Here is an 11,792-nt window from a genome sequence, read left to right as displayed (position 1 = left end):
GGAGCTCCTGCCTCCGAATGCCTTCTTCTTTCCCTCCCCACATCATTCGGTCCAATCCGTCATAAAACTCCATTGCACATTCTATGATGCTGTCAGTAACAATCAAATTGTAATCGTCATTGTCAGTATCACCATCAGTATCTGGAAGAATGGTGGTGGTGGTGGGGGGTGGGTAACAAAAATAGACAAAGGCGGCAGGAATTTCACATTAATAGAATATTTTTATTTAGAGGAACCAAACAGCGTAGATGTTTCCATCCAAACCAGTAGATAAACATCCAGAGAAGGGAGAAAAAAAATCCATCCTCAGACCAGGAATGACCAACAGGGAGGAGGTGGAGCTAGCGGGAAGAAAAAGACTGTGAGACACAAGGTTTCCAGGCACAGTGTTGAAGATGTCTTAATGACATATGCGCCCCTCACCAGTCATTACTTTATCTTATCTTTATTTTATTGCAGGGAACACATTGGTTTTGCATAATGAAAAACCTTACAATAAAACATTCCAAAGAGAAAAGCAGACGGGTTGAGGTCAGCGTCACTCACTCACAGAGGGCGGCTCTACTCCCCGGATGGCCGGACGCTCTCAAAGATTCCCGCTTCCCTCATGGCGTTGAATTCTTTCACGGCGTCGTACTGCTTGTAGAAGTCAGCGTAGGCCTGTTTCCTGGGCTCCGTCACCCCGTACTGAGGAGAAGGACAAGAGGCGGCTTCAGCTCGCACGCACAGAGAATACGAAATATCGCTAATTTTATTGTGAAATACCAACTTCACTTTATCATTATACCATAACAATATTTCAGTTTGATTTTTTGTTTGTTACAGGCTACCAAGTTGCCTTGCTCTCAAAGTGAAAGTACAAGTATACTGGCAATTACTGTAATTGATTTGCATTGTAATTCCACAACTACATATTGTAATATCACAGTCATTCCTTGGTATGACAGCTGTCCAATTACACTATATATTTGTAGTTTTACTATGATGTACTGAGAAATATTTCCAGTAAAATGACCGTGACAGTAATGCACTGTTATTTACTGGAAATTTACAGCGTGGAGGTGTGACCTGCTTTCTTAACTGTCCTAACTTGTCTCAACAAAAGACTACAGAAAGCTTAATTATACTAACAGACGACACAATGAACATCATTCACCTTATTCACAAGATTCAGGCAATATTACAGAACGAACGCACACACAGCTTTTGTCTCCCCCCCCCCTCTTCCTACCTTGAAAGCAACTGCAGCCAGGAGTGACAGGGAGAAGGCGATGGGCAGGTGGAACCTCAGCCGCTTTCCCAGCAACCCCCTCATCACAGGCTTTGGCAGAGACATGGTGGGTCACAACACTGGAGGACGATAGGACAAAGGACAAAACGTCACGGCTAATAACTCGTTATTATAATACGTTTTTCTTTATTTCTAATGATAAATAAATACAACAGGAACTTTTTTTTTTTTTTTTTTTACTGCTTTCAATTTTTTTTGTATAAACTACTGTGATTATCTGAGACAATGTTCTTTACAGCATTGCGGCGGCAGGCTAAGGAAGTGCACTGCATTCACTGGATAAAGAAAAATGAGGCACCTTCTTTCATCCCAAGCTGCACTGCTTTAGGATCGAGGATTTATAACAAGTGCCATTCAGTTTCTTTGAGTCACTGCCAAACCCCATTGGATGCATTTCAAATCTACGAAGCCTCCCGTGCGTGCCTGCGCACTAACTCGTGTTGTTTGAATGGACTGCAGGTGCATCGCCCACTGAGTGTCAGTGACAGCGGGCCGCCATCAGCCGCTGCTGCTCCCAGGTGACCTCTTTACCCGAGCGGCTTCACTTCCTAGACAACGGGCAGACTAAATACGAACACAACCACACATTGATAATAATTTTAAATAAATAAATAAATAAATAAAAATAAAACTTTTAAGTAGGATGAAGTAACGAACGGTGACAAATAAACGGCAGGCAGCGGCGGCTGGATATCAACTCTACTTTTAATTTGTATATGGTGTTAGCCCAGGGGTCATATTAGCATGCTACATACAAGAAAGAATATATGTGGTGGGTAAATAAAAACAAAAACAAAAACAAAAAACCAACAAACCCCTCTGGGCTTAAGGCTCGCTGCACAACACACATTGATTAATCCCCCTAATGCTCAGGAGGAATGTTTTAGTTAACACGCAGCTAATGTGAGAACCGGAAGAACCGCGCCGAGTTGACGTTAGCTGGCAGCTAAAGCTAATGGTATTACTCCCGGTGGCTCGATGGGGCGGTGGAGAAAAACAAAAACAAAATATTGACAAATGTTATCATTGACATTCCATTCTTAACAAACACGAGCAGCATTGTTTGATACCGACTCAGTTTAAGGGAGGTAAAGGGTTTGATTTGACGGAGAACTTACGAGCTTCACACACGACCTTCACAGCAAAAGCCACTAACACAGTTCTGAGGCTGCGTCGGTCAACCGGAAGGGAGGCTAAGGGAGCCACGATGGGACAAATTTAATTTGTCGAGAAAAACGAAGGCGGGTCAGAAGAAAATCGTTGTTTCCGGGAGGATATTAAAAATATACATTTGGGACTTTGCTCAAACTACATATACGTGTAACATACTAAGGGAAAAATTATATATTTAGTTTTTAATTTTATGACTTTGTTAAAATAATACACTGATCGATAATTTCACAAAAATCATGAGTAACTCAGCCTGCCGTGTTTAAAGCAGGAGCTGTGTGTGTGTGTGTGTGTGTGTGTGTGTGTGTGTGTGTGTGTGTGTGTGTGTGTGTGTGTTGTCATTAAGGTTTCCTGCCCCGCTACGTCGACTCAAAAGAAAATAAATAAATAAAATAAAACAAGAGGTTTGCAAATTGCTTTAACACAACTAACAACAATTAGGGAGTGAGTTGTTTTTTTTGAATTTGCCAACCATCCATCATTGAAACCTTTTCCATGGCGGCCGCCGTGGAAAAGGTTTAGAAAAGAAATAAAACGTCATCGTTATTTTTTTAAATGATGATGTCATAGGGGGATCACACTCCTCAGCCTCCCGGGTAAAGTCTATTCCAGGGTGCTGGAGAGGAGGATACGGCCGATAGTCGAACCTCAGATCCAGGAGGAACAGTGCGGGTTCCGTCCGGGTCGTGGAACACTGGATCAGCTCCATACTCTCCGCCGGGTGCTCGAGGGTTCATGGGAGTTCGCCCAACCGGTCTACATGTGCGTTGTGGATCTGGAGAAGGCGTTCGACCGTGTCCCTCGACGCATCTTGTGGGGGGTGTTCCAGGAGTATGGGGTCCGGGCCCTCTGTTAAGGGCCGTGCGGTCCCTGTATGATCGGAGCAGGAGTCTGGTTCGCATTGCCGGCAGTAAGTCAGACTTGTTCCCAGTGCGTGTTGGACTCCGGCAAGGCTGCCCTTTGTCACTGGTTCTGTTCATTGTTTTCATGGACAGAATTTCTAGGCACAGCCAGGGGCCGGAGGGAGTCTGGTTCGGGAACCACATGATTGCGTCTCTGCTGTTTGCAGATGATGTGGTCATGTTGGCTTAATCGAGCCAGGACCTCCAACGTGCGCTGGGGCGGTTTGCAGCCGAGTGTGAAGCGGCTGGGATGAGAATCAGCACCTCCAAGTCCGAGGCCATGGTTCTCGACCGGAAAAGGGTGGTTTGTCCTCTCCGGGTCGGTGGGGAGATCCTGCCTCAGGTGGAGGAGTTCAAGTATCTCGGGGTCTTGTTCACGAGTGAGGGGAGGATGGAGCGTGAGATCGACAGGCGGATTGGTGCGGCGGCTGCAGTGATGCGGTCGCTGTACCGGTCCGTCGTAGTGAAGAAGGAGCTGAGCCCAAAGGGCGAAGCTCTCGATTTACCGGTCGATCTACGTTCCCACCCTCACCTACGGTCACGAGCTTTGGGTAGTGACCGAAAGAACGAGATCGCGAATACAAGCGGCCGAAATGAGTTTCCTCCGCAGGGTGGCTGGGCTGGTCACCCTGAGGGATAGGGGGAGGAGCTCGGCCACCTGGGAGGAGCTCGGACTATGTCTCCCGGCTGGCCTGGGAACGCCTTGGGGTCCCACCGGATGAGCTGGAGGAGGTGACTGGGGCCAGGGAGGTCTGGGCATCTCTGCTAAGGCTGCTGCCCCCGCGACCCGACCCCGGATGAAGCGGTAGAAGAAGAAGAAGATGATGTTATCGGCCTACCTGCCCGCAGCCTCACAAAACTCAGCCGGCCTTGATGATGAGATAACCGGCCTGTAGTGTGAGAACAGCAGTGGGCGGAGCCAGAGTTGATCTTTGCAGAGTGAGATCATGACTCACAGGTTCCAGACGGCAGTCGTCAGATAAAAATCTCCCACGACTGCTTTTTGTCATTCTGGTCGTCGTCATCGTCTTCCGATCGTCGACGTGTTTGTATTCCTCAAATGTTTCGGCCTGCCACCATTCCTGTGAATTAGACAGCAGCAAATGTTCACCCATGTATGGGGTCAGGGGTCAGGGGTCAGAATCCACAATCTGACTTTGACGGTGTCTCACAACATCCAGGCCAATCGTCAAGGCAGAAATACATGTACACAAAAAGAGATGGTACGCCTCGGGGGTCACCAACACCAGGTGGCGCCCTCCCCTCCCACCCCAAGGACCACCTGAGTCGCACGCAGTTCTACTTTTTTTTGTGTTGTTATTCTTTTGCCATCATACTCGCGTTCGCATGGATTCAAAAACAATGTCAATATGGTGAAAATAAAAGGATTCAAAAGATGTTGTGATGTGTAAAGTTGGAGGAACCTGTGTGAACTTTGATGAACAGGATAGAAAAAGTGAAGTGTGAAGTGAAGAGATGGAGGTGGGGCAGACCAGAAGGGGGGGAGGGGAGGGGGGGGGGCAGGAAGAGGCGGCAGGCGGTTGTCATGTCGAGTGGAGAAAGGGGAAGAGCAGCTCAGAGCAGAGTGGCAGCAGCGGCCAGCAGAGCACTCGGACCCACAGCCAGGATGAAGATGAAGATCTCAGCCCTCCTCCTCCTCCTCCTCCTGTTGCTCCCCCTGGTGGCGGCAGGTAAGAGTGGGTTGACCACGGCGTCACAACCGTTGACGCTTTTTTGCCTCCTTCTCCACACGTTATGTGTTCTTTATACATCCTGCCGCTCTGGCCTGTCCTTCCTCGTCTTTGCTGTCTGAGCGGCTCGCCACACAAATCACCACTTTCAAACACTTCACCTACAAAACATAAAGTTTGTCACGCGTTCCAATCTGGAACCAGTTTGACCATGTGAGCTGTGGTGGGTTCTCCAGCTTCTTCCAGGAAGCAGCTTCTGCTTGTTGCTGTTGTTGTTGCTGTGATGTCTTACTCGAGGAAGGTCATCAGGAACCTGATAAGAAACGCTCTGGATTCCCACAGATTCCAAATATCCTTTAACTGTGGTGAGGGGCTGCAATGACATGTGGCTGGAGTTCAACTACAAATACACCAAGAATGACATCCAAAAAGTGAATGTGAAAAGGCCCAATGGTGAAACCCTGATTTTGATGGACGACGAGGAGTGGAAAGATAGCGACAACAGACTGCGCCTGTCTCGCGACAGGAAGAATCGAAGCGTGACGCTCCTCATCAGGAAGCTCCAGACCGAGGACTTTAAAAAGTACACGTTTTCCTTCAAGAAAGATTGCTCAGAGGAAGGGGACAAGAAAGTGGTGGAGGTGATATTAGAAGGTAAGAGATTGCTGCTGCTGCTACTGCTGCTCCTCCTCCTCTCGTGGAGGTGCATCTCCTGACTTGGGAGGTTCCATGTTGACGCTTTGCTGATCAACAATTTTCTGATCAGAGGTGGCGACGGTGTTCACATTCTGTACCTGTACTGGAGCCAAACTCAGCTCGACGTGCTTGTTCTCCATGACCTTTGCAGAGTTAAACCCCTGCCAAGGAGCCACGTTTGCTCAAACTGCGTACAGCGGCGTGGCGACCAACGTCACATGTAACCCAGGTAACATGCCGAGCGACACCGTCTACCTGTGCAAAGTCAACAACAACAGCGGAGAGTGCGAGGAGTCCACTGGATGGCGGTACATGGCCAACCTCAGCTTTACCATGGCCCAGGTGTCTCCAGCGGACCAGGGAGTCTACTGGTGCGCCTTCAGGGGAGACAGCTACCGAGGCGCCTCCAAGAAGATCGAGCTGTCCGTCAAAGGTGAGGCTCGGCCAAAAAATAGGCCTTGGAACAATGTCCTACATAGATGATAGACATGTAGGCAGAGAAATGCAGGTAGATATGTTGTAGATGGATAGAGAAAGTTAGCTGGCTAGTTCTAGCTAGCTAGAACTTTATGTTTTGTCAGGAAGATTGGAATCTGCTAGTTAGCTAGCTAGCTAGCTAACTACTTTATTTATCCTGAAGGAAATTCAGTATCTGGGCGATGGCGCAGTGGTTGGTGCTGCCGCCTCACAGCAAGAAGGTTGTGGGTTGGATTCCGGGCCTGGGACCTTTCTGTGTGGAGTCTGCATGTTCTCCCTGTATCTGCTGGGTTCTCTCCATGTTCTCCCCGTGTCTGCTGGGTTCTCTCTGGGTTCTCCCTGTGTCTGCTGGGTTCTCTCCATGTTCTCCCTGTGTCTGCTGGGTTCTCTCCGGGTTCTCCCTGTGTCTGCTGGGTCTCTCCATGTTCTCCTTGTGTCTGCGTGGGTTCTCTCCGGGTTCTTCCTCTATCTGCTGGGTTCTCTCCATGTTCTCCCCGTGTCCGCTGGGTTCTCTCCGGGTTCTCCCTGTGTCTGCTGGGTTCTCTCCATGTTCTCCCTGTGTCTGCTGGGTTCTCTCCGGGTTCTCCCTGTGTCTGCTGGGTTCTCTCCATGTTCTCCGGCTTCCTTAAATTGTCCGTAGGTGTGCATGTGAGTGTGAATGGTTGTTTGTCTCTATGTGGCCCTGCGATGAACTGGCCACTTGTCCAGGGTGCCACCCTGCCTTCACCCTGAGACAGCTGGGAGAGGCTCCAGCAGAGCCCCAGGACCCTGAATAGGAATAAGCGGGTATAGAAGATGAATGGATGGATGGAAATTGAGTATCTCAGTTGTACAATTATTCATCAACAAATCAGTTCATAAGATGGTGCATAGAGAGTAAGAAAAATTTAATAAATTGCTACCACACTAAAAAGAGAGAGAGAGAGAGAAAGAGAGAGAGAGAGAGAGAGAGAGAGAGAGAGAGAGAGTTCAGTTTCATGTTAAAATGTACAATGTGAAAATTTCACATTTTCACGTGATCATTTTCACATTACGACGTGAAATTGTCATGTTATTTAGCCAAACTTTTCTGTTACACGTTAAAACGTGATGCGTGATTCACGGATTGGAAAATTTCAGATTTCCGCCTGCAAAATTTTCCAATTCCACAATCCGCGACCTGTGTATGCTTCCACGTCATCGTCTGCTGGAACAAATACCGCAAGTGTTTCCCGCCTTCTAGAGTCTGCAACCTGGACTAGGCTAGTCAAGCTAGCTAGCCGCAAACGGTGGTGGAATGTATTTCCTGAACGGAGGCGGAGTCCCAGTGAGACACAGAGTTAAGCCTCTACTCAGGAAATCCACTCTTCAGTTAGGAGTCAGCTAGCACGCTAGCATTTTAGCGGTGCTGTGGCTACGACCAGCCAACTCTTCAACACAACGTGTTTTGCTGTTTGGGGATACTTTACAAATGGAAACACCATAAAGCGAAGCCAACGTTAATTCGAGAGGCGGAAGCTCCGTCACGACGTACAAAGTAAGCACTGACGTGTGCCACGTTAAAATCCAGAGTTTCTACTGACAGGGGGCGGAAAGACCAAACGAGCCTTAATGTAAACAGGTGCATTTTATACGTGCACATCGAGAGGAGTTTATCCCAGCCTTGTACAGAACCAACAATATTGGTAACAATGATATTAAATCAAGCAGAGTTCTGGTGTTGGAACAGTACCGGTATCTGCACGCATCCAAATGAAGGGATCGGGATCGGATCTGGATCAGATCAGAATCAGATCGGGGTCAGATCGGGATTGTCCCCCTATGAAGTCCCATTTTACTTCACCGGCAGATCTTTTTTCCGTTTCATCCTGTTTTTGCTAAAACTCAAAGGTTTGATCGTCACAACTGAGGCGCCAGAAGAGGAAGAACCTTTTTTTGTGGTGGGGCGGAGTTTGTTTGTTGTTTTCTAACTACATCGGTATTTGCACAACATTATGTAATATGTTATGCAATAGTCCTTTTTTAAGCAGCGTGTCCTGTTTTCTCTTCATCTTCTTCTTCTTCTCATTGCATTGATGTTTTTGACCTTCTTCAACTGTGTGTGTGTGTGTGTGTGTGTGTGTGTGTGTGTGTGTGTCTGTGTGTGTGTGTGTGTGTGTTGTGTTTCAGAGTCTCCGGCCACTCCGCCGCTGCCCGTGATGATACCAACCGCTTCCTCATCCTGCCCCAGTGCCAGTAAGAAGCTCTGTGGTTTCTGCTGTGATGACCTCATGTCACTGATCTTAGATTTTATTTTTTTGATCTCATCTCTCCTCTGGGGGCTTGTGTGTGTGTGTGTGTGTGTGTGTGTGTGTGTGTGTGTGTGTGTCGGGGGTGGGGGGGGGTATAATTAGAATGCCTTTATTTATCCCACACTGGGGAAATGTACATTATTACAGCAACATGTTGTGCAATAGATGAAGAAAAAGTTCTATGAAAAAGAAAAAAGGAATTTTTTACATTACATTACATACAATTAAATGTTTTTAATTACATTAAAAATATATAGATTTAAGTGTTTAATTGCATCTTCATAAAGTGTTTTGTGAAGTGTAATTGAGAATTGTGTGTGTGTGTGTGTGATTTGTTGCTTTGTGCTGTGTTTTCAGGTGGATTCAGGTTGGTGGTGGCGGTGGCGGTGGTGGTGGCAGCTCTGCTCCTCTCACTGCTCACCATCATTTCTGTCTGTAAGAACTTTATTTATATACACATCACATGAGCCAGACAGACACTGGAGCTGGACAACTGACTGACTGGCTGGCTGACTGACTGGCTGACTGACTGACTGACTGGCTGGCTGGCTGGCTGGCTGGCTGGTTGACTGGCTGGCTGGCTGATTGACTGACTGACTGGCTGACTGGCTGGCTGGTTGACTGGCTGGCTGACTGGCTGGCTGGCTGGCTGGCTGGCTGGTTGACTGACTGACTGGCTGACTGGCTGGCTGACTGACTGACTGGCTGGCTGGCTGGCTAACCGACTGACTGGCTGGTTGACTGGCTGGCTGACTGGCTGGCTGACTGACTGGCTGGCTGGCTGGCTGGCTGGCTAACCGACTGACTGGCTGACTGGCTGGCTGGCTGGCTGGCTGGCTGACTGACTGACTGGCTGGCTGGCTGGTTGACTGGCTGGCTGACTGACTGGCTGGCTGGCTGGCTGGCTAACCGACTGACTGGCTGGCTGACTGGCTGGCTGGCTGGCTGGCTGGCTGGCTGGTTGACTGGCTGACTGGCTGGCTGACTTGTGCTCTGTGTTTGTTCTTCTTTGTCTCAATCTTCTCCACTGCCAGACGTCTGCTGCCAAAGAAGCAAATGGAGAGCAAGAGAAGAACAGCAGCTGTGGCAGCGCAGCCAAGAGGTAGGAGAGGAGAGCGCATGCACACACACACACACACACACACACACACACACACACACACACACACACACACACAGCCTCCAGTCAGTCCGCCCACCTCAGCATCATCCACACCTTCTGAAAATGAGTTTTAGGGTTTTTAATGCAGTGATACCACTGTTTGACAGAGTGAGTACAGTGCGAGTACTTGCACTTCAGTCCTCAGCAGTACTCAACAGTACTTAATAAGAGCATCACACAAGGTAGAGTTACTTTGATTTGTGAACTTTCCAACAGTTGTTGTGTTAGAAGCATTTCTCAGCATGTCGTCCCAGAACTTGATGATTTAACTGCAGTAAAAACTGAATGGAACAAAATCGTCATATGCATACATACTGTATATACAACTGGTATCATTGTGTCTTGGTATAGGCATGTATTTTTTAAACAGGTTACCCCTAATCATTATCATTATTATTATTATTTATTCATTTATTTTTATTGATATTCATAGAAACCACAGTAATAATTGCTTTTTTTTTTCAACCCGAAAGACAAAAAAAGGGGTAGAATAAAATAAAAGAAGCTCCGGGTCCATCAGCTGCTTTCTGAACCAGAGAGAAGCGTCAGCTGAGCTTCCAGTTTGACACACAACTCCTGCATGTCAAGACCATGATTATTGCACAAACACAAACCTCCTTTTCTTCAACAAACAAACAAAAAAATTCCATTATTTGAGCCGGCCCAGCCCAATAAAGTGAGACTGTCTGGACTCGGCTGTGAGTGGGTTAAAACAATGTTTAATAAATAAATTAAACTAAATATAAAGTTGATGACTTTGGCATAGTCATCGACTTTATATTTAATTGATGTGGTTTTATGCTTGTTTCATTTGATTTGATAGGGCACCGTCTTGTTTTTATCATTGATGTACTTTTAAACAATACAATATTGCCTTTGCTAGTCATGCTAGTTTTTCACATTAGCATATCGAAACCAATACCGTTACCGTGACCCAAAAACCGTGACGCATGCATACCGAACCGTGGCACCACCGCACCGCTGCAGCAGCAGCGCCAATCACCTTCCTTTCTCCTCCCCGCTGCTGTGTCCCTGAAGGAGGCCGCTTACGCTGAAGTAGACATGCAACACCACCACCACCACCAGGCCGCCCCGGGAACTGCGTCGAAAATGATTTACACCACCGCCGGTGCTGCCGACTGGCATGGCGATCACGTGGAGGAAAACGGCGGCGACTCGTATTCCAGCGCGTGGGAGCCGAAGCAGGCGCCCGCCTACTCCACCGTGGGCCACCCAGCAGCACCTCCTGCTGCTGCTGCTGCTGAAGACCCTGACAGCAACTTCTATCACACTGTCGGCCCGCACTGAGCACATCCAGCTATACTTCAGTGAAGAGACACCGTTATATACAGAAATATATCTCCGCTACTGTGTGCCAGGTTCTCTGTGATTTCATGTTGGTGACACACTCGGCCGAACTTGAAGAGGCCTCAGAACCTCAGAAATGATGCTCGGAACAACTCAGAATAAAGTTTCACTGCTTCTATTTTCATGATTCTTTTTTTTTTTAATAAGTTTTTTTTGGCAGCAGGTTTGAACAGGTTGAAAACCTAAATAAGGGTGTGAAACAAATGACATCAAGTTCCATAAAACAACTGAAAAGACTGTTTTTTTTTTTTTTACCATTGTCAACATAAACACATCATATTGGAAAGTAGTGAATCAAACAAACTCAACAATCAACCAGCATAATCACAACCGACGAAAGCAGATGAGCAGCGGACTGAAGTGTGCTCCTTTTATACTGGTGGTTGAGGTTGATTGGCATCTGGAGCATTAGTGTCTTCACAGAGATCAGTGTCGTTAATAATAGTAATAATAATAATATATAACTAAAGGCTAACTGGAAAAAAAATGGTTATTTCAGGAGAGCAGAGCAAACTGGTTGTTCTTCATATTCAGAAAGGTTGGTGACCTTTGACCTTTGTTCTGAAGAGCGAACAACTCAGACTGGCTCTCTGCAGCTATTACGGGCTGCAAACTGAGCAGTGAGCGAGTCAAGCGCGCGCGCGTGTGTGTCTGAGTGTGTGTGTGTGTGTGTGTGTGTGTGTGTGTGTGTTTTAACACACATATTAATGTTCTCCCTGTTCATTTTTATAAATAGCCGGGATGCATAAATAAATCTAATACGCG

At 47.3% G+C, this 11,792-nt stretch overlaps 2 protein-coding genes and 1 long non-coding RNA gene across 4 annotated transcripts in view; 1 reads left to right on the top strand and 2 right to left on the bottom strand.

Annotated features, from left to right (window-relative positions):
• LOC142879788 (uncharacterized) overlaps nt 1–11,792 on the bottom strand; it is a 236,548-nt gene that overhangs the window by 95,648 nt on the left and 129,108 nt on the right. The gene's annotated exons all lie outside the window — the stretch shown is intronic.
• On the bottom strand, nt 202–2,560 carry cox6c (cytochrome c oxidase subunit 6C). 2 transcript variants are annotated; one of them, XM_076013330.1, is made up of 4 exons: nt 2,410–2,560; nt 1,232–1,350; nt 547–687; nt 202–341 (listed from the first exon to the last, which is right to left on the bottom strand). In XM_076013330.1, exons 2-3 carry the CDS (start codon nt 1,334–1,336, stop codon nt 562–564), a joined length of 231 nt encoding a protein of 76 aa, XP_075869445.1. In that variant the 5' UTR covers nt 1,337–1,350; nt 2,410–2,560; the 3' UTR covers nt 202–341; nt 547–561. The 2 variants fall into 2 exon arrangements, with proteins under 2 accessions (XP_075869445.1, XP_075869444.1); XM_076013329.1 differs by having other exon boundaries at nt 551–687.
• LOC142879834 (uncharacterized) lies at nt 5,366–11,145 on the top strand. Its single transcript, XM_076013344.1, has 6 exons — nt 5,366–5,708; nt 5,902–6,183; nt 8,376–8,441; nt 8,855–8,932; nt 9,532–9,599; nt 10,698–11,145. The coding sequence occupies exons 1-6, from the start codon at nt 5,438–5,440 to the stop codon at nt 10,965–10,967; spliced, it is 1,035 nt and encodes a 344-aa protein (XP_075869459.1). The 5' UTR covers nt 5,366–5,437; the 3' UTR covers nt 10,968–11,145.

Source organism: Nelusetta ayraudi, unplaced genomic scaffold (assembly GCF_046127955.1).
Source record: "Nelusetta ayraudi isolate G7.1 ecotype Tasmania unplaced genomic scaffold, CSIRO-AGI_Nayr_v1 ptg000146l, whole genome shotgun sequence".
NCBI lineage: Eukaryota > Metazoa > Chordata > Actinopteri > Tetraodontiformes > Monacanthidae > Nelusetta > Nelusetta ayraudi.
Note: the sequence above shows the minus strand (reverse complement) of the source record. Positions and strands in the feature narration are given on the sequence as shown.